The 27,914-nt window shown below is 42.0% G+C and overlaps 1 protein-coding gene across 8 annotated transcripts in view; it reads left to right on the forward strand.

Moving 5' to 3' along the window:
- Positions 1-11,778: 11,778 nt before the first annotated feature.
- The window catches only part of AKAP11 (A-kinase anchoring protein 11), a 73,045-nt gene continuing 56,909 nt past the window's right edge, over positions 11,779-27,914 (forward strand). For 6 of the 8 annotated variants that reach the window (XR_012655018.1, XM_075061562.1, XM_075061564.1 and 3 more), the window contains exons 1-2: positions 11,779-11,931; positions 17,858-17,965. Coding sequence is in view for 6 of the 8 variants with exons in the window: in XM_075061562.1 (XP_074917663.1) it covers positions 17,906-17,965 (60 nt within the window). In the remaining 2 variants the exon portion in view is untranslated. Of the gene's footprint in view, positions 11,932-12,023; positions 12,233-17,857; positions 17,966-27,914 lie in introns of those variants that run through there. The other 2 variants (XM_075061563.1, XM_075061566.1) reach the window with 2 other exon arrangements.

Consider the following 27,914-nt stretch of genomic DNA (forward strand, 5'->3'; position numbering starts at 1 on the left):
ATATGAGCCAATAATGTGATGCAGTTGCAAAAAGGGCTAATATCATTCTGGGATGTATTAAAAGGAGTGCTGTGCGTAAGACATGGGAGGTAATTATTCTGTTCTGCTTGGCACTGGTGAGGCCTCAGCTGGATTATTGTGTCCAGTTTTGGGTGCCACACTTTACAAAAGATGTGGATCAACTGGCGAGAGTCCAGAGGGAAACAACATAAATGATAAAAGATTTAGAAAACCTGACCTAAGAGGAAAGGTTAAAAAAACTGGGCGTGTTTAATCTTGAGAAAAGACGATGAAGAGGGGCCCTGATAAGTCTTTGAATATGTTAATGACTGTTCCAAAGAGGTCAGTGATCAATTGTTCTCCATGTCCACTGAAGGTAATTCAAGAAGGAAAGGGCTTACTCTGCAGCAAGGGAGATCTGAATTTCTTCATCGTTAATATTTCGAATATAATCACATCTCCCTGTGGCTGCTCCGTCATAAAAACGATTACTTTGTAATTCCCAGAATATTGAGTCTATTAAAATATTGATAGAAATACTAATTGTATCACCTAAAATACTGGAAGAGGTAGCCCAGCCAAATGAAACTAAATTCCTGAAAACTCAATAACCGTTAACTGTACAAGGCCATTCAATAGTCAATTACTTCTCAGTCAAGAATTATATTTAATAACTGATTAAGTTCAACTCAGGTTTGATCAAGTGTTTGTTTTTTAAATAGAAGTTAAATTATTAAACCATATCCATTGACTAGGAAATCATCAACAGTATGCCATAGACATCTGATTCACTTGAATCGCTTCTGAAAATACATAAACTACAAAAGGAAAATGAATTGACTGTCTAATAAAATGTGGGGCAATTAAATTAAATTTAATCAAGATTTTCCTGTTGCTGGACTAACGGGAAACAGTTTGAAGAACAAAGCTCCTTGTTTCCTTTTTGTCTAAATATAACTTGGGTTTTGTGGTTTCTGTCGTACACAAAAATTCATATGCAAAACAAACCTAAAGATGAAGACTGCCCGTGTTAGCGAAAAGAAAAAGCGGTTGGATTCTCAACTACCGTAAATAGAGCTAATAGTCTCAATGAAGCGACACTGATTTATGCTAGCTGTGAATCTGCCTCCTGGTGTGTTTGTGGGCTGGGAGAAGGACATCGGAACATGGGGAGAGGAGGATTTCCACTCTCCCAGCATTTTACTAATCTGTTGATGTCCTGGCTTCATGACTCAGTCATATTCACTCCCAGCTTCCACTGTAAATATGAAAAGGTGAGTGAATGTGTTCTCAGGGCCCCATAGCTATGTCAGATCCTGGCCCAGATAACTTTAGTCCATCCTTGAGCACCATAAGTGGTCACGGCACTAGAAACTCACTTCTGACCTGAGGTATATAGCAAAGTTGTTATCTCCTGTGTTTGAACTGCTTAATGTATCATCAAAGGCTGGCTAACTTTCAATATGAAATGAATGGGCTCTATCTAGCTGTTCTAGGCTTTTTTACTGTACTCACCACTGTGGTATCTAAGGCTACGTCTTCACTACCTGCTGTATCGGCGGGTAGCAATCGATTGCTCGGGGATCAATATATCGTGTCTCATCTAAACACGATATATCAATCCCAGAACGCGCTTATATCAATTCCGGAACTCCACCAAGCCGAAAGGAGTTGTGGAATCAACAGGGGGAGCTGTGGACATCGATCCCGCACCATGAGGACGGTGAGTAATTCGATCTTAGATACTTTGACTTCAGCTATGTTATTCACGTAGTTGAAGTTGCATATCTAAGATCGATTTTCCCCCGTAGTGTAGACCAGCCCTAAGTGAGTCATTAGTGTATTGTCACTGAAACTAACGTGCATAGAATAAAAGTATTTTTTTCAGAACTGAATGTATGATGACATCTACCATGCATTACTCTATTGGCTGCTCCGAAAGACATCCAAAATCTCTTCCCATGTTTTGCCCTTCGTGCCCTTCTTTTCAGTTTTCCTCTCCCCTCCAATTCCCCTGACCATAACTGAATATGGACCACAGTGAAAATGATGTGACTAACGAGTCTAATGAATAAATCCAGAGAAAGTGGTGTTGAAAGCACCTGGTATTTCCTCAATAATCTTATCGTGTGATTTATGAAGTAGTTAAGCTATTTTGGCCAATCCACCCCTCTTGCTTGCATACAGGAATAGATGAGCTTTCTATATTCTACTGAAAATGGGCCACCCAGTGGATGCACAGTTGTGTCACCATGAAAATCTAAAACTACTGTGAACAGATTTATTTACTCCCTCATGTGTACACTGTAGAAATACATAGCTGCTGATTACTTCATAAATTCTAGCTATTGTGACTCATGCTACAACTACATATAAAGAATAAAACTTTTATAAACTGAGACAAATTAAAAAAACATTTAAGATAGAAACATTCATATGTACTGCACCAAGCCCAAAATGTCACTGAATGAAAAGGTAAACTTGAGGCACCCTTAGGAAAAAAACAAACCAAACCCTGTAGCAATAGTATTAGAATTCACAAACTAAATAGACTCTGCACTTGGATGGGACAGCTAGGAAGAAAACTGAAGTGGGCAGCTTGGAATGCTGTTTCTGATGCAGTTAGTGTCACCGTTTCCTCTGACTCAGTATGTAACCAATGCCCCAAGCAAGATGCTACGGGCCACTTTTCTGCTGGAGATTTTGTTTTTCTGAGAAATGAACAGGATACCTGACAACTTGGGGTTATTAAAATTTTGTGGAAGTTTCCTATTACTACAGGTATTTAGCCCCAGTGACCTGACTTCCCTAGCTTAAATTCTCCTAGCAGTCTCAAGTGGATATGACATTCTTTGTCACTTTCTGTCCTGCTGTTAAATAGCGACTGTGTTTCAACCCTGAGAGAACTGCATTTCAATGAGTGAAGCGATCACTAACCAGCTCAATTTTTGCAAGGAGTTGAGTAACTCCAAGAGGTGTTGTAAACCCTCAACTTCCATCAAAGCCAATGGGTGCTTAGAGGTTTGCAATTTCCAGCCCTGATTGCTTTGGAATCTTTCAGTATGAAAGGTACTGTATAAATGTTATTTGTCATTATTTTATTATAATATGGAGGCATCATTCGCAGGTCCATAATTAAGATTGTTGAGATTTTTTCAATTAATGCAGAGATTTAAATCCCTTTCTTAAGGATGAATGTTATTTTGCCACCAAAATTACACCATTGACTCATTTTATTGTTGTTACACAAAAGTCTGCTCAATAGTTTAGAAGTTGGAACGTGTTAACAATGGACCCCTTTTGAAATGTTATGGATTTTGTCTAATGTTTTTCAGTTCCCTCTAGTTTAAAAATAGATTTAACTAGTGAAACTTCAGGTAAATCTGAATAAAATCTCATCCATAGGCTAATTTTAAAATAAATAAAGTAAGAATAATAAATTTATTAGTATTATTTACCATACTGCTTCTATTTATGCCAAGAAAGATGATGCGGAAAATAATATTAACTTAAAATTGATGAGCAACATTTTCAGTGTCGTATAGCCGATGCATGTATTGTTTTACATCCACGTGCTGGCATTTCTGAGTTATGGGACAGTCCTTTGGCAAAGCTCAAAGCCTCAAAAGCTCAGTCTCTGCTCTGACTGAATTGAAGAGTTTTGCTAGTCAGTCACCTTCATGAGCTGTGGCTGTTTGTGAAGTCTGCACCCAGATATCACTTAGTGGCTCACAATATCCTGAACAGCTAGAACGTGAACACTTTGAGATCAACAGGGCGATAGTTGCCATGCCTTGCTTTCTACGGTATTAGGGTGACCAACCTCCAGGATTGGCCTGGAGTCTCCAGGAACTAAAGATTAGTCTTTAACTAAAAATCGTCATTTGATGAAATCTCCAGGAATATATCCAAACAAAACTGGCAACCCTATGCCTCCCTAAAGTTAAGAAGTAATCAGGGCATTGAGAATTAAGGGAGGAATAGCCAGGTAGCCTGTGATGCCTGGGTGATCTTAGAAACTGGGATCTAAGGGTACTAGCTTGATCCTACTGAGCTATTTAAAATCTGCAGCTTCTAAACACAAGCTAGCTCTTAAGTGAGGCAAGTGCATTAGCTCTTACAACTCTAAGATGGGTGCCAAAAATAGGATCCTAATTCCATGTTTAGGCACTTGAATTAGAAGCCTGGTTTTCAAAGAAACTGAGCATCCTGGAGCTCTCACTGACTTCTGGATGACTATAACTGTCCATGTGTGCAAATGAGGGCACAGAATTAAGGCTTTAAAAAGGCAAAAACAGCTGAAGAGCGGGGGAAAAGGATACAACATTCAAGCAAAGTGATCAGGGTGATGATAGGAACATGTCATTCATTCCATGGTGGTTTCCTTTTAAGCTATGCACAGGAAGTTCCATTCCTCTCATCCTCTTTCCATCATGTAACTCCCCTGACATGCCTCACAGCAATTTCTAACTTCATATCCAGCGTCCTTATGTTCTTTCCTTTCAACATTAGTTCCTGGCAGTGCTAAACAAAATGAAAAATGGTGTTGATAAAGTAAATCAGATGCACCATTAACCCTTTTTCATAATGAATGAAGTGGCATTCATTGAAATTTAAAGGGATCATATTTAAAACTGATAAATTGGCATTGCTTTATACACAGCCCACACTTAGCATGTGAAACTCACTAGCATGAGATATTATTTAGATTAGTTACTTGGGGCCTAATCCAATGCCCATTTAAGTCAATAAGACATATTGGATCAGGCCTATCTATGAATAGTGAGAACATTCATAGTTGCATTAAATAGGATATCTTTTTCAAAGAAAAGAGAGATGTGCTCATGCTTTAGACACAAGATGATTATGCTAAATGTCAGAGAGATGAAATTTGCAACGGTGGCATAGGCCTGTCAGTCCCAGGATATTAGAGAGAGAAGGTGGGTGAGGTAATAACTTTTATTGGACCCATTTCTGCTGGTGAGAGAGACAAGCTTTTGAACTTATTGAGCTTTTCCTCAGGTCTGTGTAGCTTGAAAGCTTGTTTATCTCACCAACAAAAGTTTTTTATTTTTTTTTTTTAATTAATGGAGATATCCTATCTCCTACAATTGGAAGGGACCTTGAAGGGTCATTGAGTCCAGCCCCCTGCCTTCACTAGCAGGACCAAGTACTGATTTTGCCCCAGATCCCTAAGTGGCCCCCTCAAGGAGTGAGCTCACAACCCTGGGTTTAGCAGGTCAATGCTCAAACCACTGAGCTATCTCTCTTCCCTCAATAAAATTTGTTCCAATAAAAGACATTACCTCACCCACCTTGTTTCTCTAGAGATTATGAAGAAATTTCCCCTATGTTCTGATTATTCTTTAATTATTAGATGGATGGAATGAGACTCTTCCACAATAATTTTCCTGGGCTCCTGCAGATTTTGAAGTCACAGTTGCATTATGCAACCCTAAAATGGAAAACTGCATTCCAATGTAGAGGACTTCATTGCTGCTCTGCATAATGTCTTAGTTATCAAGGAGGTATTTCAATAGAGCTCTTTTACGTAAACCTTATTGAATATTTTGTTATTTCTAATAAAATGAACCATACATACTTGGACACTTCTCCATGAGTTTGATCAACATTATCCTCTCAGTAAGATTTATAATCTCTCACTCCCCTTGAACTTTCCACAGTACAAGGATGTTTGATCAAATGGAATGTGATCATTCCTGTGTCACTTTAGATTAAAGTATTGGAGTTTTTACATGACGGATGCAGTCCAAAACAACAGCACAATCTCCCTCGTGTTTTTTCAGAAAGTACTAATATATAGTATATGTAAAGTCTCTCTCCATAATGAACCTAAACATATCTTAGAAATAGCAGGATAGCAGTGCTTAGGGATTACTGCGCAGTACTGTATATTTGGAGGGATTATTTATTATTTTTATATCTCCACCCCCATTGTAGGTTGTAAGACTGTGAAGACACCCACAGGTGGACCATCAAATGGCAGTCAAGCTGTTATCTATAAGGCGTTGGCATTTAAATTTGGAATTTAATTAGGATTCTAGGACAAAACAAATTCTGGAGAAGCTGGAAATGATAGTTTTGGTAAACTTCATGGTTTAAACTGAATCACAGTAAAATTTCATGGTCATGAAAATGGCAAAGTGACCAAGTTAGTCTCCAGTTACCATCTGTCACAACTTTAATTACCAGGGCTGAGATTATGTACTGCAGCCTCCAATGGCTTTAAGTCACCTTTGTGCACTTTTGATCCTGAGCTGCTCTGTAGGCTGGAGAGGTCTCAAGTGTAACTTAGTATAGGCCATGGGCTTGTCTAAACTGCATCAGCCGCTTTAGGCTGCCATTCAGACTATAGTCCTGTCTCAGTGCAGGAGCCTGGACTAGATGCCCTATCGTGGTTCCTTCCAGTACATTTCTGTTTTTATAGCATTGTTCAGAATCTCCATAGTGCTGTGTACTCCAGCGCTTCCCCTGATGTTCTCTTACCCACAGCCCCACCCCAGCACAAACCCTACACGAGGGCTTGCAAGGGGATTCTTGCGAGACAACTTTATGGCCATCTTCTACAGTGCCTGCATTGGGAAAATTCTCCCTTGATCAGATATGGGGCTTTCAGGTTGTCTGCCCAAAGGAGCTGAAACAGGGATGAGAAGCTCATCCCAGGATTTTGTAGATATTTCAAATCTTGGTACCTCTGGTATCTTTGAGGGAAATCAAGGAAGATTTTGTGACAATCCCTCAGTTAGTAAGTCACCAAACATTATTCTAGCGTGTTGGAATCTGGTAGTATCCCTTTAAATAGTTTGAGCGCCCTCTTGTGTGTGCAGTGTTGTATGCATCAAAACCTGCCGGATCAGCAGTGTGTATATGTAGGTAGGGTTTGCATGCTCTGTAAAAAGCAAAAGAGACAATTGGCAATGAGGATCTTAATTCAGGAATACAGTGAAAAAGTGATCATGAGCTCTAGTGAAACTGAAAAAGAAACTGCAGACACGGGGACTGAATAAACTGCTCATTTAGAAAGTGAAGCGTTAAAAATGTCTGGTTGTTTGGGAAAACTGACTTGATAGCTTAGTAGAGGAATGGCTCATCTGTGTCAAGAGTCTACAATGGTACATAACTACCAATTCAATTGATACAAAAAAGGTGGTGGTCTTATGGAGCATAATGGGCTCATCTTATAAGATGCTGCATGGTATAACTGCTCCTACCAAATCCACAGACAAAGCAGTTGCTGAGATAGTAGAAATTCTACAAAATTACCTATCCTCAAAGCCATTGTTAATTGCAAAGTGAATTATATGCTGAGTCAAAAAGCAAATGAATATGTGGGCGAATTAAGAAAAATAACAGAGCATTTCCAGTTTGGAGTTTAAATGATATTAATTTAAAGGCCTGCTGGGTGTGGTGTGTAAATGAAGCAATTCAAAATGACTGAGGCTGGTTTGATCCTAAAATGTGCACTAGAAATTATTGTATTAATGGTAATAGCTAGTAAAGATGGCAGGAGCTGCCACAAAACAGCAGTGGGTATATGTATGTAGGCCTTTCTTGATATCTAAAGAGAGAGAGACACAATTTCTGAAATCTGAAACTATTTCCAACATGGGCTTTAAGTCCTGTCACTCTACCTCAGAATTTTGTCCACATGGATTTACAAACTGTTGAGCAGTAGTTAGCAAGGTAGCTGATGCTTGGGCAGCATAATACCCAGCATACTGTGGTCTTAATCAGCCAGTCTTATTTATGTTAGGTTAGATACAGTAACTCCTCTCTTAAAATCATCCCCGTTAACTTTTTGTTGTTATGTTGCTGATCAATTAGGGAACATGCTCATTTAAAGTTGTGCGATGCTCCCTTCTAACATCATTTGGCAGCTGCCTGCTTTGTCCACTGCTTGCAGGAAGAGCAGCACATTGCAGCTAGCTGGTGGGGGCTTGGAACCAGAGGGTACGGGCACCCCCACATCAGCTCCCTGCTCCCCTAAGTTCCCTGTGCAGCAGCCACCCAGCTTGCTGGCAGTTCAGCTGTCCCTCCCCCCACTGCCAGGTACTGCTTCTGCCCTCTGCCTTGGAGCTGCTCCCCAAGCCTCCTGATTGCTGTGCGGGGGGAGAAGGGGACTAACATCTGGGTGTCCCCCTGCTCCTGCACCCTGCTTAGTGCTTGCCCTATCTCTCTCCATAGAGTGGGGGGGGGGAGGTGCGCACCACAGAGCTCAGGACAGAGGGAGCTTCCTGACAGCAGCTGCGGCTCAGCTTGCTGATTAACTTAACAAGGCAGTGTACTTAAGATTGCAGTCACCATACTTAAAGGGGAAATCCGCATCTCTCTCTCTCTCTCTCTCACACACATACAGTGTGTGTGTCTCTGTCTACCATGCTGTCTCCCCTCCCTCCATTCCTGCTACCTTTTAGAGTGTGAGGCTACATTAACAACCAGAAAAGCCCTGAGGGCTCAGCCAATTGCTAGTTCATTATTTAGCAGTAAGGCATTCCCTGGGAAATATCCCATTCTCTGACTTCACCACCTCAACCAAGATTCACAATCATCATTGCTGTGTACGGTATTAAATTGTTTAAAACTTAGAGAGAGAGTATATATATATATAATACATAGTCTTTTGTCTGGCAATTTTTTTTCCCCCTGGAACTAACCCCCCCCCATTTACATTAATTCTTATGGGAATTGGATTCGCTTAACATCGTTTCACTTAAAGTCACATTTTTCAGGAACATAACTACAATATTAAGTAAGGAGTTACTGTACAAGTTTTGTTTGTCTTTTTCTCTTGTATGCCTTTGAATGAAAAGGTGAATTGAATGTAAAAGGCAATTAATTATTTGCTGCCTTTCTGGTTGCTCTAGTACATCTAGGAATGGAAGATTCTAGAATATAAATAAAATTACCAACTTCTGAATTTTCAATCATTTGCAATGGATAAGTTTGTATTTTTCCTCATGCATACATGAAAAATAAAACTAGATTTATCCTATAGAACATCCAGTTTTGGGAGCCCAGAAATTGTTGCTGTGAGATGTTCTTTTTAGAAGCAACATAGAGAATAAGAAGCATTCAATAACTAACCAATTTTCTTGTGTAATCACAAATGAAACATTTACATCAGACTGTTAAATATCAACATTTCAGTACAATCAATAATTTCCATTTCTAACATGATGTATGAAACAATTTTCTGGGCAAACAATGGTTTATTGTAGGTTATGTTTTCATGTTTTAATGGTTTCCTGGTGGTTATAAATCCTGAATTTCAAAGATTTGGCAAAGTGCCATATAAGAAGATATTATCATTGAATAATCTAAAGGGAGTTGTAGAACAATGGAAAAAGATGTCAGTTTATTTTTAAAGCTTTTCTTCACATATTTAGTTCCTGTTTTGTTCTGAAATTTTTTTTTTTTTACTTTAAGTAAGTCTTGACATTCAGAAAAAGCCCCTTTGAATTGTCCTGAACACTGAAAGGTATTTTAAAACAAAGAGGTTGAAACAATGAAGAACTTTCCATCATAAGCTTAACTGGAGAACTGCAGAGCTTTTGAAACTTATCTACTGTAGGGATGACAAGTTTATAGAATATGTAAATAACTCCCAGTGTATCTGACTTCCCCCTTAGTCCTCAAGAGTGGTGGAGCTTGTTTATCCCACCACTGTGACCTCCTTACAATCAATGGGCTCCTGGTTCTTTATACTCCAAGCCCCAACAAATGCACAGATTTTAGCCCCTAGCTTGCTAGATTTCCTGGACTATACAAGTTAAGATGCAAGTGGTGGTGGTAGTAGTAGGGTAAATACATGAATGTGTAGCTGCTGACCTCTAGAGTGGTCATTATGATGCAACTGAGAAGTACCAAATGACGAAGGACTAAATAGCAGTAAGAAGAAACTAACATTTTAAGGGAAAGGATAGAGTGAAATTAGAAGTGGTATGGGTGGGAATAAGGAATGAAAGGGAAAAGTATGGAAATCAAGCACAAGGCCGAGTGTATGGGAGCTTGGTATGAAGGCTGGGTATCTCTCACTGTGAAATGGAGAGGTCAGTCTTTGGGGTCCCCTGGTACAAGGGAAGCCACATGGCTGGCAGTTGGTTCTTTCCTGGCTAGTGGAGCCACAGATATCATCTTTGTGGCTGAGAGCAACTGAGCAGTTCTCTTTCTCTCAACCACCGCTTGTTCAGGCGCAGTGTGCGTATTTAGGTAGCCCCAGCCATACTCAGGCTGTCTTGGGCCTGTAGTTGGTCAGGTCCCTGGTTCTGTAGACTCTTCTCCTCTCAGGCTGTTTTGGTCTCAGGAACGTGGGTAAACCAACCTTTGGGGATTCAGAGGGGAATTCTTCATTTTGAAGCATTCTCAGAGGATTCTGCTCAAATTTGTTAAGCAACCATTCTATTTTGTGTTATTTCTTCCTGCTGCTGCTTGTGTTGTGTCTGTGGGACAGCTCCTGCTTACAGGCTGCTAAAATGATAGGGGAGCCTCTATAAACTTTTTATTAAATCAATGGATGTTGCCATAAAATGAAAAATGAATTCAACTGGAACACCATTTTTAATACACCCACAAAAAGAAAAGAGAGCAAGAGCTCCTGTAGCATATACAATTAAGTGCTATATTGTAACAGTGCATGAGAACCTGCAAGTGATATTGACTGTAAACTTCGAATATGTCATCAGACTTGGAGTACAGGCTGGAGACTCTCTTGCAGCACTGGATTTCACAAATGGTTGGGGAGGAACGAAGACAGAAGTTCTCACGCTAAATTTGAGAGAATGGGTTGAAACTGTGCTGTCACTACCCCACTATGAGCGTCCCTCGCCATAGACTTCCCACGAACAGAATCTTCTGCTCTCTATTCTCCCTGTAGCAGGGACCTGATACAACTTTCATTGACATCAATAAGACTTTTTCTATGGAGTTCAGTATTAGTTGGGGCCAGCCCTAGCTGAAGAATCTCAAAAAGATGTTGGACTTTTAAACTTTTGCGCTTATCTGCCCCTAAGGACATCTGAACTCAGGGGTGTGGGCCCAGGAGAGAAGAGAGATCAAAAGTCAAGCTAGAGCTGAAAGGAGTGTTTGTGTTGGGAGTTAGTACAGGTTCCCTCCTCTCAATGCCTATTCTTTGTGAAGCTGATAAGGCTCTCAGTGTTCTCTGTGCACTGGTACCGCGTTATCAGAAGACTGGCATTTGGCTGGCTTTGGTGGTTGGCTTTTGCTGGCCTGGGACCATTTTTTGCAGCCTTCTAATTAATTTGACGGGGAACAGGATCTAGTGCCACACAAACTTCCACCTGCCTGAAGAGTGGGGCTGAAACAGCTAACCAGCCCCCACCTTGACTGGTCACTGGAGCGGGGGGGTGGCCTACTGGCGGCGGGGATGCTCCTGGCCTCCCATGCCTGATGCACTAGGGTGCCCCTTCTCCAGCCAGCCCGAGGATCAGGCCCACGCGTGTCTCACTCGGGACCTTTTACGATGCCCGCTGTCACTTCTGCACAGCTTCTCCCAATCCTCCCTCCCCCGTGTGGGCCGGCCACACTGCACGTGCCCTGCTCCCCTCGTGCGGGCTCGGCCGCGCCTGGGCTGGGAGGCGCGCGCTGACCTCTCTTTCCCCCGTCCCCCTGCGTTCTGTCGCTCAGTCCAGCGGGGCACTCGCGCTATCCCCTCGCCCAATAGGAGGCGAGGGCGACTCTCACATGACCTTTCACTGACCTAGTGCGCGAGAGCGCAGCCCGGCGAACCTCGTGACGGTTGGTTGGAAGTCGCGCGAGAGCGGAGAAGGGGAGGGGTGGGGCGGAGCGGAGAGGAGAGCTCTGCCGCGGCCGGAGAGGGCCCGGCGGCTGTGCGCTGCGGGGGGGGGTGTGTGTGTGTGACATGGCTGCGGGCGCCGGACGCTGCGGAGTCAGGTATGGCCCTCCCCCCTCCGCCGCCCCGAGACTCCGCCCGAGGCTCCTCCGGCTCTGGCTGCTGCCCGTGACGGATCCGGGCGGGCAACGCAGGCGCTTGGGGCTGGGAACGATCCGGGCTGGGTGCAGCAGCGGCGCTGTCCCGTCCCTGGTGCCTCGTTCCCGGGTCCCGTGCGGGGAGGGAGCCGAGGGTAACGGCTGGATCCGGGGACGCTTCTCCCCATCACCGCAAGGGGAGCATCGCTGCCGCCTCCCTGCGCTGAGCGCTCGGCACAAACCCCCGATCTGGGAGCTGGCCCGGGTGTGTGTCGCAGCAGCGCTGGGCTCGCTCCTTGGGGCTTTCCAGCATAGCAGGGGCTGGTGGGCTAGTGTGGGGGACCCGTCAGCAAGCCCGAGGGGCAGGGCCATGGTGGGTGGCCAGGATCCCCTCCAGCTGCTGCAAGTGCGAAGGTGTGGGAGTCTGAGCAGAGACTGCCCCCCTCCCCCAGCACCTGTTTATATCAGCTTTTGGTTAGTGGATGCTGAGTAAAAGTGAAATCACTTCCCACCTCCCAGATTTGGCTGCTGTATAAGTGAAGGGCTTTTGGTTCTTTTCCCCTCTCCTGTCAGGTGTGGGCCTCCTGGCTGCGGGTGTGGGGGGGGAGGGGGGGGAGTCTTCTCTTTCACTCTGCTAGACTTCATTTTTGTGAGTTGATCCTGTTAGTGGTGGTGTCTGCCTCGTGGCTGCTGGTAACTTTCCCAAGCAGCCAATTTCACTTTTGTCCAAAAGTTCTGAATAACATCTGTACACCACACTAGGATCCTGACTGGAATTCTCCAGTATTATTGTAATACAAACAATAAAGTTTAAGCGTAATAAAAATGACTAGTCTTCTTAATTTCACTTTGCTGCTTCTTGGGAAAGATATGAGTTGGACAGCTCCAATGCCTCTACTATAAGTCTCAGATTCAGGAAGGCAACATTGTATCTGTTCACATTTGAAAGATTCTTTCAGAACCGTAAGGATTAGCACTTTTAGATACGGTAATGGACACTATAAAAATGGAAATAGATAGAAACTTGGTTTTGAGATCCTAAATTATATGTAAATTTGTGACATTGGACCTCTTTGTCAGGGGAAGGTCTCCAGTCAATGTGAATAAGTAGGCAAGTAGATTTTTCATGTCTTGTTTTTATGCCTAATTGTATTGCTAACTATTCATGCTGTATCAGCTTTGTAAATTTCTTATGAAATTTCACTGTCCTACACAAAATTTATAAATCCATTCATTTGATGATGAAAAAAATTAGTGATGTTACTTACTGTGGATGGACAGCAAAAGAAAATAGAATTATTTGATCTGAAATTTCATATCCAGAGGCAACCCCACCCTCAACATTTCTAATGGTAATTATGAAGTTTTCACAGATGGATCAAGCAGAATTTGTTTAGTTTAAGCAAAGATTTGACTTTCCTTAAAATGGTTTGAAATGTATATTTTAGGGTAGGAAAAACATATTTACGTTTGCTTACATCTTTCATTTTACTTCAGGAAAACTGTAAAATGTATTTTTTGAGGGTTCTTCTGGTTCCTTTGCTAGTACTGCATAAGAACGTGATGGCTATACTTGGTCAGACCAGTGGTACATCTAGCCTGGTATCCTGCTTTCTGACAGTGGCTAGTGCCAGATGCTTCAGAGGGGATGAACAGACCAGGACAATTATCAAGCGAAACATCCTCTGTTGTCCAGTTCCAGCTTCTGGTAATCAGAGTGTTAGGGACACCCACAGCATGGAGTTTCATCCCTGACCATTTTGGCTAATAGTCATTAATGGACCTATTCTCCAGGAACTTAAATAATTCTTTTTTGAACCCAGTTATACTTTTGGCCTTCACAACATCCCATGGCCATGAGTTCAACAGGCTGATAGTCTGTTGTGTGAGGAAGTACTTCCTTTTTTGTTTTAAACCTGCTGCCTATTAATTTCATCGGGTGACCCTTGGTTCTTGGGTTATCAGAGGGAGTAAATAATACTTTCCTATTTACTTTCTCCACACCATTTATAATTTTTATATCCCCCATTAGTCATATCTTTTCCAAGCTAAATTGTCCCATTCTTGAATCTCTCAAATGGAAGCTGATCCATCATCCTAATCATTTGTGTTGCCCTTCTGTGTACCTTTTCCAAGTCTAATATATCTTTTTTTGAGATGGGGTGATGGAAACTGCACGCGGTATTCAAGGTAGATTTGTATGGTGGCATTAGGATACTTTGTCTTATTATCTATTCCTTTCCAAATGATTCCTAACATCATTAGCTTTTTGTTGTTGTTGTTAACTAAAGCAGTTTATGAATAAAGAACATTATACTATTTTTATGATTGTGATGCTATCATCTGTGTACAGTACCAGGAAGTAAACAAAAATAGCCATGTTAATTTTGACTCTGTCATTAACATGGGGGAAAAGATGAGGACTTGGTGTTTACAATGGTGAAAGAGAGATTATTTTTAAAATTCTAAGAAGGCAGAAGAAGAGTAACTAAATTTAACATTTCCTCACAAGTAATTATGCAGCTAGAACATGCTCTGAAATGTTATATTTTGTGATAAAGCATGAAAAATATAGACTGCAGTTGCAGTGGAGACAGTTTTCTAACTTAATTTTGTTAATTTTTTTAAATAGCAGAATGGTCAAGTCCAAATTATAGACTAAAGATTTTTAAGTGTTTAGTGTATTTATCCTTGGTTTTAATGTACTGTGGGTGTATGTTCTCTTTCTAAGAGATGTACTGCTTATTGTCAAAAACACTGACTCTCCCTGCTTTCAGTTTATATACCAAGGATTGGCAACCTTTGGCACACGGCTCGCCAGGGTAAGCACCCTGGCAGACCGGGCCGGTTTGTTTACATGCCACGTCTGCAGGTTCGACCGATCGTAGCGCCCACTGGCTGTGGTTCGCCCCTCCAGGCTAATGGGGGCTGCAAAAAGCCGCGGCCAACACATCCCTCAACCCATGCTGCTTCCCGCAGGCCCCCATTGGGCTGGAACTGAGAACCGCAGCCAGTGTGTGCTGCGATCAGCCGAACCTTTGGACGTTGCAGGTAAACAAACCGTCCTGCCGCCCACCAGCGGATTTACCTGATATGCCACATGCCAAAGGTTGCCAATCCCTGTTGTATACAAACAGATGGCTATTTTCAATGTGCAGTTAATCTGTTTTGACAATTCCATAATAATAGTGTAATCCGCAAATAAAAAGAAAATAGTTTGTTCATTTGGGTTTATTTTTTGTTTTTGTTTTAGCAGATTGTGTTGAAAGTCTTTGAACCTAAGTTTTCAAGCAAACCTTGGCATAAAGAAATGATCTGAAACTGATAACCAGAAGTTTATCTCCTTTTATAAACACTATAAACATGGTATTAAGCATACATTTCTACAAAACATGTTTTAGGTTTTCTTCCTACAAATAAGCAAAGATGCAATTGTTTAATTGAAAATCACCATATAATTTGAAAATGGCCAGCTCATTTATATTCATAATTTAAATTGTTTATTTTAAATCTGTAATTATGGAAAATTTGTTTTTTTCTGTGCTGATTGTGTCATGGAAAATAGTGTCACTCTGAAACTGAAGTAGACTTTAAGTGTTGTATCTGCCTCATGTCATAGTTTAGGTATGATGATGTGACATGACATAAAGAATATAACAAAATTAAAATCAAAGCTAGCTTTTTAAAATTATCATGAAAATGTACCAATCCGTGGACAAAATCTATTCACCCAACTGTACCATGATTATGATTATAGTGGAGGCAATTTATAGTCCTGTCCAAAAAAAAAAAAAAATACCATGCATGAGCAGAATTTTTCTAGGCTGCCAGCTCTGCTTTTTAAAGTGATAGAAGTCACATGAGACATTGTAAAATCATTAGAAATTGGAGATGGAAAAGACCTTCTAGACTTTCTAGTCAACCCTATTGCCAATCCAGGATTGTTAAACTTGGTGTTATAGCGTAAGGGTTGCAAAAGAGTTTACATTTTCTCCCTCCTTTCATAACTTTCTGAACTGATAATGAGATTGAAGTTTTTTGTGCTTGGTCCCTGCCTAAAGGTGAATTTCTTTCCAGAAACTTTTAGGAAAATTCCTTTAGTTGTTTTAGATTTGGGGGAAAAAATCTTCAATTTTTAATTCAAAACCTGTATTCACCTCTTTAGATAATGCTATTGTAAAAAAGCCGTGGTTTGAAATTTGACATGGACATATTGTTGTCATAGTGAAGGCCACCAGATCATCTAGTCTGCTCTCCCTCTATATCATAGTGCTTCAATACCATCCAGTACCTGCACACAAAACCCAACAACCAAAATTAGATCAAAGTACTACAGCCCACAGTATATTAGACCAGTGCTTCTCAAAGCTGGTCCGCCTCCTGGTCAGGGAAAGCTCCTGGCGGTCTGGGCTGGTTTGTTTGCCTGCTGCGTCTGCAGGTTCGGCTGATCGCGGCTTCCACTGGCCGCAGTTTGCCGCACCAGGCCAATGGGGGCTGTGGGAAGCAGCACGGGCCAAGGGATGTGCTGGCCACCCTTCCCGGAGGCCCCATTGGCCTGGAGTGATGAACTGCGGCCAGTGGGAGCCGCAATTGGCTGAACCTGCAAATGTGGCAGGTAAACAAACCGACCCGGACTGCCAGGGGCTTTCCCTGAACAAGTGGTGGCCCCACTTTGAGAAACACTGTATTGGACTGTTATGTGCCACAGGCAGAAAATAGGAGGGACCAAGGTGCACCTGTGGCAGAAGCCCTGCTCCGGCAGTGAAGTGATTAAGTGAGATATGCCCAGATAATCAGATGCTGCCGAAGAAGGCCAAACAAACAAACAAAAACAAAAACGTCAACCACCTCCGCAAACCCGTGGTCACTGCCAGTCTGACCTGAGGGAAAATTCCTTCCTGACCCCACCTGTGGTGATCAGTTAGACCCTTAGCGTGTGAGCTGGAAGCAGCCAGCCAATTACCTGAGAGAGAGAATGCTTGGTGACACCTCAGAACTCTGGCCGTCTCTGTCCAGTCACTTATGTCCAGCTGTGACCATCTCTGATGCGTCAGAGGAGGGAGATTTTAAAAAACCTTCCAGAATACATTGGAGGTGGGTGGAGAAATCCCTTCTTGACTCTAGCACGTGACTGGCTGAAACCTTGAAGTATGATCATTTAGGAACGTTAAGACATAAACCGGAAGTGAGCCTCTTGGCTGTCCCCTATCATCCTAAGCAACTCCATCATACAATCACACTCTCACACAGTCCAACTCTCTCTCAAAACTAAGTTATTTGCCCCACAGCTCTTATTGAGAGGCTTCTCCCCCCTCATCCCTCTCATTATTGAGGACTAAAGTCTTTGTTTGGTTTGGAAAAAATGGTTTTGATTTAACAAAGATGTGTGCAGAATGCAGAATCAAAAATTTACTTATGTTCTCTGGTGTGTATTTGAATATAGCTATGTTGAGTATGTGTACTCAGCTAGTTGAATTGTAATTATTATTATTCGGCACCAATAATGACAGCGACACAATTCTGGTAAGTTTCATTGCCATTCAGTGACAACAAAATGAAATGTTAAAAATAAAGTATATGTAATTTTCTCCAGGCACTGCTCACCAAAGGAACTTGTCCCACTCACTACTGACTAGAGGGAAGTATATTGGTTTTAATTATAAGATTTTCAAACATTTTTTTCTTTAAAAGAAACTAAATGTTGCTTTTTAGATACTGCCCTTTAAAGTTTACATCTGCATGGATGAAAATTTTTTAAACTTCAGTTTTAAGATTTCTTTTTGTTGCAAATTTGTGGATTCATTGCTTGTTTCATCAAAATTAGTTTTCTAAATATATGCTAGGTAAATAGGAAGCACAAAATAATGATGTGATGAATGTTCTTCTGTAGGTATTTTTGAGCTGACTTTCTTCCATGACTACTAAGATCAATTAAACCATGGATACTTATACCAGGGCCCGAAGCAGTCAAACAAAGCCTAAAGTGTCAGTGAAAAAGGTAAACAGCTATTATGTTCTTTTTAAAAACCCTAATCCTTTGTGATCTGAATCTTGAGAGTTAGATTGAAGAAAATAAGCTGACAGGTCCAGTACATTTTCATTTTTTGTTTTATCTTAGTAGGCTAAAGATTTAAGGAGGCAAATAGTTTTCAGATTGCTTTTGCTTTGGTACATTTGTAAATCTGGGAAACTGAGTAGCTTAGGCCTTGGCTACACTGGCGCTTTACAGCGCTGCAACTTTCTCACTCAGGGGTGTGAAAAAAACACCCCCCTGAGCGCAGCAAGTTACAGCGCTGTAAAGCGCCAGTGTAAACAGTGTCCCAGCACTGGGAGTGCGGCTCCCAGCGCTGTAAGCTAATCTCCATGGGGAGGCGGAGTACCTGCAGCGCTGGGAGAGTTGCAGGTGTAGCCATACCCTTAAACAAAGGACATAGTGCACTTACCTCTTGCTTCATGTTTTCTGTAGTTCTTCCGAAATCTAGGAGATTTTCAGAAAAATTGAAACTGTTAGATGATTATTACATTATTTAGCAAATCTGAATATTTTATTTGGGAGTATTCATATTAGTATACAGTTTCCTACCACAAAAGAAAACATAAATATGTTGTTTACAATCAAACTTTATTTTGTGACATTTATATTAAGGATGTTGTAATAAGACATATCCACAAAAATTAATTCCACCCCGGGTTCTTGGCTGGTTTATGCTCAGGTTCACGTGAACTTCTGCTGGGCAGTGCTTTTGGAAAAATAAAATCTAGCCTCTATTTGTTATGGAGGGTATTTATAACAGTTTTTGTTGTTGTTTCATTTAGAGTATGATGTTTAGCAGCTTTAGTAATCTTAAATGCTTTTTTGAAATAAATCATTTTAGATTGGGGAATGTCAGAAGTCTTTCCTCAATGATTTTCTTTCTGTTTAAAACTAGATTTTTTTCTAAGTGCTCTGAAATCTACACAGTTACTCAGCCTTGAAATTTGGCCTCATGATGGTGCAGCGTTCTGACCAATGAGTTTGCAAAACATAGCTCCTGAAAAAAACAGCTTTTCTAAAAGTTGACGGATTCTAGCAACCTGTTTTTGTCACAGATAGAGAACAACCCAGGGCTCCAATCATTGCATCACAGTTTCACATACTCAGTTACCCCCAACAGAGTGCATGACATCGACCAGCCCTTTGGGGGAAATCAAATTCAAAAGTTGACAAACGTCTTTGCATGCCTACTGGATTACACTGAGCATGCGTGGACAGAAGAATTAACAGAATTGTTGGCCTTCGAAATAGCACACGAGCTGGATGTTCAAGGAAATATACAGTAGTCCTTTGAACCTGACCCACCCCGGGCAGTGTCCATTTTAGTCACAGCTTGGGCATGAATGTTTAAAAGGTTTGGTGGCATATCGCTAAATTCTCTCTCTGTTAGGGTTTTGTTTTTATTTTATAAATAAATATAATCTAAATATTTTAATAAAATATATATGTGAGTGCTTGCTGGCAGGATAAAGGCATTTTATGGGGTGGAGTAGTGGAGGTGATAAGGGTGAGAAGGATTTGTGGCTGCATCAGGGTGAGGGGGATAGATGGGGATAGGTTGTAGGGGACATGAGAGGGTTTGGGAAGCCTGTCAGCCCCATATTTGTCCCTTCTCTCTGTGCATGTCAGGATCGGAGGAGGTGGCAGGGGGAAGGTCTGAGCTCCTCTCTTTCCCTGCTCTATGTGAGCTGAGATCTAGGGTTCCTGCTCTCAGAGGTGTCTGAGCCCTACTCCCTGATCCTCTCTGTGTGCACCATGGTCTTGGGGGTCCCTGTCCCTGTCCATCAGGGTGGGGGGGTCTAGGCCCCTCTCCCTGCCCCCTCATGTGACCTGGAATATGGAGGAGACCATGCTTCTATGGGGGGTATGAGCCTCCCTCTCTTTCCCCCCTAGGGTGTTTGTGGCAAGATCTGAGGGATCCCTTGCCCTTCTATGTGGCCCCTCATATGAGCCATGGAGCCATGGTGGGTGGGTCTGAGCCCCTCTCCTTTCCTCATCTCATGTGAGGAGCTGGGGACGGGGTCCCTGCCCACATGGGGTGTCTGAGCTCTACTCCCTGCCTCCTTTTGTGTGTGCCAGGATCTGTGGTAAGCTTGGCCCCACTGGGTGGGAAGCTGTAGTATTGATCTCAAAGGCCTAAAGAATTAAAGCTGTTTATAAACTCTTTGACTGTCAACATTAAACAGATAGGTAAGTTAAACAGAGGCCTTGGTTTTATTCCGCTACATGGCAAACACCCAAAAGCATTAGTTCAAATTAAAACTTTATTGATTAAACATAAGAGAGAACAAGAAATTAAAACAGGCATTTATATTGAAACTGTGATTGAGTGATTATGCAAAACAAACTTAGTCAAAACCTTTAAAGTCTCTCTTTTTGGAGGCACAATATGAGAGTCTCTTATTTTCAGAGCAACCTTTCTTTGATGAAAAGGAAAAGGTATTTTTATTCTGTCCTGATGCATAGAGGACATTTACTTATTCTGTTCTGGATAAACAAGATGGAGAGACAGCCTAGAAAAGAGATGAGAAATAAGGCTTTTTTGGGTGTTTTTGGAACACTGGATCACTGGTTAGTTACGAGCTGGTGCTTTGGCTGACAAGTCAACCACAACACTGCTGCTTGGACCTTGGCTTACAATCTGATCAGGGATGTCATCTGATTATATCTTTTCTTTTTACACAAGGCAGGCTTGGATGAATACAGCAGAGTTGACTTCAGGATTTGATGAAAAGCCAAGAGAGTGAGAGAGAGAGGATAGAGATAGTGGGGGTAGAAAATAACATAACAAGGGAAGAGAAAACAATACAGGTCTTATGTGCCTTTGCAGTGCAATCAGTTAGATATCCCACGGATAGGCAGAGGATTGTATAATGTGAGTTGCAGTGTTGTAGCTGAGCTAGTCCCAGGATATTAGCGAGACACGGTGGGGTAATATCTTTTATTGGGCCAACTTTGGCTGGTGGGAGAGACAAGTTTTGAGTTACACAGAGCTCTCTGAAGCTTGTCGAAAGTTTGTCTCTTTCACCAATAGAAGTTGGTCCAATAAAAGATACTACCTCACCCACCTTGCAGGTGAAAACAAAGTTCCTTGTACAAGATCAAAGCTGGCCAGCGAGCTTTCCTTTCAAGAAGGTCCTTTTAGATGAACCCATGATGAGCTGAGATGAATTGCAGTGCTGGTGGTTTGGCGGATGAGCTGGGGGATGCAGGATGGGATAGGAGATAGGGAGAACTGAACTGATCCTTTTTCAAAGTCCCTTTTTCAAGAACCCCAAAAGGGAATAAAGGGTCAATATAATTGATTTCCCCCTTATTATGTTGTCCACCAATTAGATTTAATGCCGTTCACACCAATTTTGGTCTATTTGCTTCTGGTTCCATGTCTGCCGTTTTGACCAAGCATAATTTGAACAGTCCTTGGTTTAGGTTAATCTAACTTCATTGTCTTGTTCTCTTGCACTTGTTACAACTTTCAACATTGTAAACAACTTGACAGTTTTTCATGGTTATTGTAACATCTTATGATCTTTCACATCCTTTTTTCATTTGAGCTCACAAAGGGTGCAGTTTAGAGGTCAGGTAGTCAAAACAGCTTAGAATGGGCAAGCTCAAAGCATGCACAAAGAACACAGTGGGTGTGTCTACACTGCAATTGAAAACCTGCGGCTGCCATGTGCCAGCCGATTTGGGATCACGGGGCTCATGCTAAGTGGCTGTTTAATTGTAGTGTAGACATTTGGGCTGGAGCCTGAACTCTGGGACCATCCCGCCTTACAAAGTCCTGGAGCCTGGGCTCCAGTCGAAGCCCGAATGTCTAACTGCAATTAAACAGTCTCTTAGCCTGAACCTGTGTCAGCTGGCATGGGCTAACCATGAGTGGTTAATTGCAGTGTATACATCCCCATGGCTGAAACTGGGGTGAGGCGCTAAGAACAGGCACGCTTGATGCATGTCAGAAGCTCTCCAGCACCATGAGGAGGAATGAGAACACCCACTGACATGAATAGAGCAATTCACCTCTCAGACCTATTGTTTTAGGCTGTATTCATCTCATTGAGGTGTTCTCATTCATGAGACCATCACATTGAGATGAATGGGCCACTTGATACCTCCCTGAGGCTCCTATAGCTGCAGATTCCTGTGTAGAGCTGTGTGCTGCGTTTACCAAGAATATGGAAGTGATGTGAGGGGAAACCCAAACCGGCCAAACAGGGACAGAATACAGCTTATTTTCAGAAAATTGTGGTGGCTATGAAGAGTCTTTGGGTTCTCTCATTATCCATAGAGATTTTAAGGCCATGTCTAGGGGGAAACCTGGATTCACTGCCACAGACCAATCAGGGACATGCTCCATCCCTGCCCCCTTTGTGGGGTGAGAGGAAGTGGGAACAAAATTGTTTGGTAGGGGTCAGATTGGAGGGTAGCTGGACTGGAAGAGACAGGGCTGGTTGGTGGGGCTGAGAGGTTACTCTTAGGGGAATTCTGTACCACTGAGCAATGCAGAATTTGTACAGAATTTCCTCCTCCCCCTCAAAGTGGGCTGCAGAGCTGCTAGCTGCCACTAGGGGCCGCTGTACTTGGCAGAACACAGCTCGCAAGTAGAAGACACTGCTGGCCGGAGTGGGAGAGGGAAGAGGAGGGAGCTGATGGGTTCCTGGTTGCTGCAGTTCTCAGGAAGTCCTGAGTGAAGGAGGCGGTGTGCAGGAAACTCCATACAACAAAGCCTGGGACCCAGCATCAGGCTGTTTCTCCCTCTGAATCCCTGGGCTCTGAGGAGTAGCGGGTGTGGGTGGCTGGGCTGGGGGGTGGTAGCGTCCGCAACTGGGCTCTGCGATGGAGAGGTGCAGATGTCTGGTCTGGGGATGGGAGCATCCTGTGGCTGCACTCGGATGGGGGGAGGGGAGGCAGAGAAACAGGAACAGGTTGTCGTAGGGGTTTCTTTAACTCTCTACTCCGGGGGGAATTTTTTTTCTGTATTGTTAGACATACTTGCTGACAGGTATTTTGAAATAAATTACCAAAATAATTGAAACTGGCATGATTATATAGTGTTATATTTTTGACAGGCAAAATATGCAAAAATTTGCAGAATTATAAAATATTGTGCACAGAATTTTTAATTTTTTGGTGTGGAATTCCCACAGGAGTAAAGTGGAAAGGAGAAGGGTATAGGACCAGGATGAGTATTCCCACTTGGCCTGCATGCTACAATGATCACTAATTCCTACAAACACATTTTCTTTCTGTTTAAAAAAAAAAAATCCCAACACCTTAGGAAATAAAATGGTGAAGAACATTAACGTAAAATTAAGGCATGTGACAGCTTGTGTCTTTTCAGAATTTTGAGTTCAGCAAAACTCAGACTTAAGAAAACTGGAAAATACAGAGTTAAGGTACACACTTATGTAACCTTAACTCTGCCATTTGTAAGCAATGACCTAAAACACCCATAATACACATACTCCCACTCTGTCTTTTCACTGTACAAGAAAGGAACTAAGTGCACCTGCCTACGCTTAGTCTGCTCTTCTAACAGTATGCCACACTTGTGAAATTTAGCAACTACTTCACACTTACTCACAGGGTACCATCTAAACCTGTATTTCACCTTACCCATCAGTAAACAGACTGTGCTCACATCCCATCTCACTGCTGACAATTCCCATGGTCAGAGGCTCCCCCACAAGCACCCTCATGCTTTGATACTGAGACAACTTACCCAATTTTGCAAGAAAATGATGTAGACTAGCTCCTCATTGTTCACATGTTACTCTTTCTTTTCCTCGTACACCTGGGGTGGGAGCAGATCCTGATCCCCTCGTATCGCAATCGCAGCTCTGAGACACTCCTCAAACTTATCTCCATTTGCTTTTTTTTTACTTTTTTTTTTTTTTTTTTTTTTTTACCATGGAGTTCTACATTTTCATGCAGCCAGGAACCCACTAAATTGTTTTCTATCTGCTAGTCCTGTTGGGATCTGACTACAGCTCCCTCTTGCTCTCCACATTTCCCCAAAAGGGTAGTTAATTGGATTATACTGCATGCTCGTTGCTTTGTTCCCTGGAGCCAGCCATTATGGTGATAATGGGCCACCCTTCTTTTCTTCTCCTATTGAACCCCTCCTTGCCGTCTGGCTTTCCTTTTCTGCAGACTCAAACCAAAATATGTAAGAATTTTTGTCAACTACTGTGATACTTCAAAGGAGTTTTTCATTATCTGCCAAAGTGTTCGGGTGCGTGGATGTGGCGTTGGAAGTGCTCTATCATTTGGAACCCAAGCAGCTAGCTTTACAAAATAAACTTGTTGAATTCAAGTGAAAAGCTTAAGAGTTTACTAGATCAGAAGATTGTTTAATCGCTGTAAAAGTGAAAGCACTCCGGCAGTCATATTTGGTGTATCTGCAAATAGTGAAACTCCTAAGCCTCAAGTAATCGTGAATGTGTCTGATTTTGTTAGTTTTTGTTATGGCTGGTATCTGCTGCAGCTAGTCAGTTAAATCAGGTTCCCTCTACAGTGACAGTCACCTGATAAATTCATGACATGGCTGCAGATCTTTGGGAGCAGCTCTTTAAAGAGTTCAAGGGAGCCAGTAGCCCTTACTACAATCTGATGAAAGTAGAGATGGCTTTTGTTCATTTTTTAACATTTGTTCAGTATGAATGGGAAACATCTGTACATGTGGACTTCCTGCTTTACTGTCCACTGAGAGCATATGGCAAAGTTTTGAATTGCTGCTTTAAGCTAGGAAAAGAAGTGACAAGGATTTTCTTTGCTGAATACAGGTTTTTGCTTGTTGAATACAGCACTTTACTGGTCAGCATTGGTTTGCTCCAAATGGTTCTCAGGGTGAAATATGTATATCCTCAGTATAACTAATAAGAGTGAAGCCTTTGTTGATCAGTTGCTGATACTAGGACTCTTCACCGAACATCTCACAGTTTTCTGGTTGTCTGTGTGGGAGGAATAGGCAGAACTAGCAAGTGCAGCTTTGAGAATATTCATGGGTTTTGGCCATAACATAACTGGGAATTACATACATTGGTTGCTATTAAGAACAAATTCTGCTCCTGACTTGTGGACGAAGATGCTCTACCTCTACCTGAAGCCTGAGTTCTCCTTCAAGTGGTTGTGCACATATACATCCTACTGCAGGTGTAAGTATGCCCAGTGCACTTGAGTCGGAGACTTTTCTCCCCAGAAGTACGGCTACGTGGCACATATTGCCCTATTATCTTTGTGTTATCAGATGAGGGCATAAAAGGGGCATGTCTGCTGCCTCCTTCTCAATTCCTTCTCACCACCTGTGGTGACAGCTAGAGCTCCCCATAGCATTTGCTTCATTTAACCAACTTTTCAGAACTCTTTTGGTGTATACAGTTAGTTAGTTTAGATAGTATTTTTAATAGTTACCAGGAGAATTTATTATTAAAAAAAAATCCCCAGGATTTAAGTAGTTTGCCGTGTGCAGGGCTGTTATCCCTGTCACAGATAGGCAGAAGCGTGCTTGGTTTCCTTCAGAAAACCTCAGGTCCAACCCAGTGACATTAGTGCATGCCTACTTATAGCTCCCAGGCCACATGGCCTTAGGCACATACATAACTCCACATACCAGACTTCCCCTTATGCTGAATGAAGGCCTGCAGACAGTGATCATCCTTACAGGCACCCTCTGGACAAGCGGTTTCTGAATTGGTGGCTGGATCTGTGAAACGCAAGCAAAGGAGATCTATTTCTGTCCCCAGAACCAACTCTGACTCTGGTAATAGGCCCCTCCAGCCTTTGGTAGATGCATCTATCTCAATCAACTTCAGGCACAAGCTCTTTGGTCACCAGGAAGTTTTACTCCACATAAATGTGCTGGAGAGCCAAGCTATTCATCAGACCTGCAAGATGTTTATGGTCCACCATCAAGACCCAAGTGATGCAAGTTATTAAGGACAGCACCACTGCCATGATTTATCTAAACAGGCAGGGAAGTGCAAGATCATCTCAGCTATGCCAGGAAGCTGTCCTACTTTGGATTCTGTGTATAAGAATCTATGTCTTCTGGAATGTGTTTCTCACTCAAGGAAGGTAGAACACAAATTGTGGATTCCCTCAGCAGGGTTTTCGTACACCAATACAAATGGTCAATCAGAAGGGATGTTCTCCTTCAGATTTTCCACTACGGGGGTATCTAGTAATAGACTTTGTTTGCAATCGACCTGAACAACAGGTGCACGAGATTTTGCTCCAGAAGGGTCTGCAACCTGGCTCAGTCAGAGATGCCTTCCTTCTCCCTGCGTCCAGTCATTGTTTCTATGCTTTCCTAGCAGTTCCTCTCATTCCAAGGTTACTCAGGAAAATGAAAAGAGACAAAGCAACATTTAATCCTTGTCACACCATCATGGTCAAGGCAGCATTGGTATCATCTCTCTGTCTGGTTGCCAATAACATTACCTCTAGTCAATGATCTCTTGTCTCAGAACCAGGGTAAGTCTTTACAGACATCCCAAACACCAATGTCTCCTCCTCATGGCATGGATAATCTCTGTGGGGTGGATTCATTTAAATCATGACAGTTTAAATCACCAATTGAAAAGCCTTCATTTAAATCACTGAGTTCAAGAAACTTTTCCATGTGTACTTCAGTTGTTTTCTAAAGAAAGGTGCATTCTCATTAGTTGATATAACCATTAAAACATAATGATTTACAACTAAATAGAACCTTAACACTAGATTTGGCACATTTTTTTTGCTACCTAGGAGTATACATTTTAATACACATTTATTTCAGAAATTTTATAGCTGAACTATGGTAGAATTCTCATGAGAAATTGTGTCTGGAGAGGTTCACATCATCTTGGTGAGCAGCAGAAAAGAATTTGCTAGAGCCTCATATGGAGCAAAGTGGAAGAGAGTTTTAGTTTGGGTGCAGTCTCAACAGTTTTTGTCCCATCCCACAGAGGTGACATATGTACTGGACTATCTGATTCAGCTGAAGTCATCAGGCCTTTCATTAGTTCTGTCAGAGTCTACTAGTTTCCATTTCTGTACTGCCTCTATCAATAGAAGGATTTTCAACTTTCTCCAGCTATCTTGCTTCCCAATTCTTGAAAGGTGTAGTCAACATTTACCTTCCTGTGTGTGGTCCGTATCTGTATGGGATCTCAATCTAATCATCTGCAAACTGGAAGGATTCCCTCCTGCTCCACTCTCTCTTTGAACCTATGGCTACAACCTGACTATCTGTATTGACTATGAAGACGGCTTTTCTGGTGGCAATCACTTGCACAAAGAGGGTTGCAGAACTTCAGTCTCTCCTGGCTAATGAAGTTTCCCATTAGCCACGCCGTGAGGTCATGCCTAAGGTAAAGTTAGTTTTCCATCTGAACCAAACTATTCATCTGCTGGTATTTTTAGTGAAATCTCATTCTTCCTGAGCTGAAGAAAGATTTCATATCTAGGATGTTTGTAGAGCTTTAGCATTCTGCCTGGACTGCACTAAGTCCTTCAGAATCTCTCAAAGGCTTTTTATAGTCTATGCAAAAAGAGTTAAGGGTCAGTCAGTGTCTGCTCAGTGAATCTCACATTGGATTTCTGACTGTATGAAGCTCTGCTATGGTCTTTTTAAAGTCTTTCCTCCACCAAGAATAATGGCTCACTCCACTTCTTCTGCCTTTCTGAGCAATATTCCTCTAACTGATATCTGCAAAGCAGCAACGTAGGGATCTGTACATACTTTTTCCAGCCATTAAGCCATCATTCAAGGGTGGAATAGGAAGATTAAATGGGAGTAGGAATATTAAATGAATAGCAAAATAAGACACTATGATTGATTTATATCAAATGGACAAAACATTTACAGTATTGATTTCATTTTAAAATATTTCACTTGCTTACTGTTACCTTTCTGAATAAATAACTGTTT

Source organism: Chelonoidis abingdonii, chromosome 1 (genome assembly GCF_003597395.2).
Source record: "Chelonoidis abingdonii isolate Lonesome George chromosome 1, CheloAbing_2.0, whole genome shotgun sequence".
NCBI classification, from domain to species: Eukaryota; Metazoa; Chordata; order Testudines; family Testudinidae; genus Chelonoidis; species Chelonoidis abingdonii.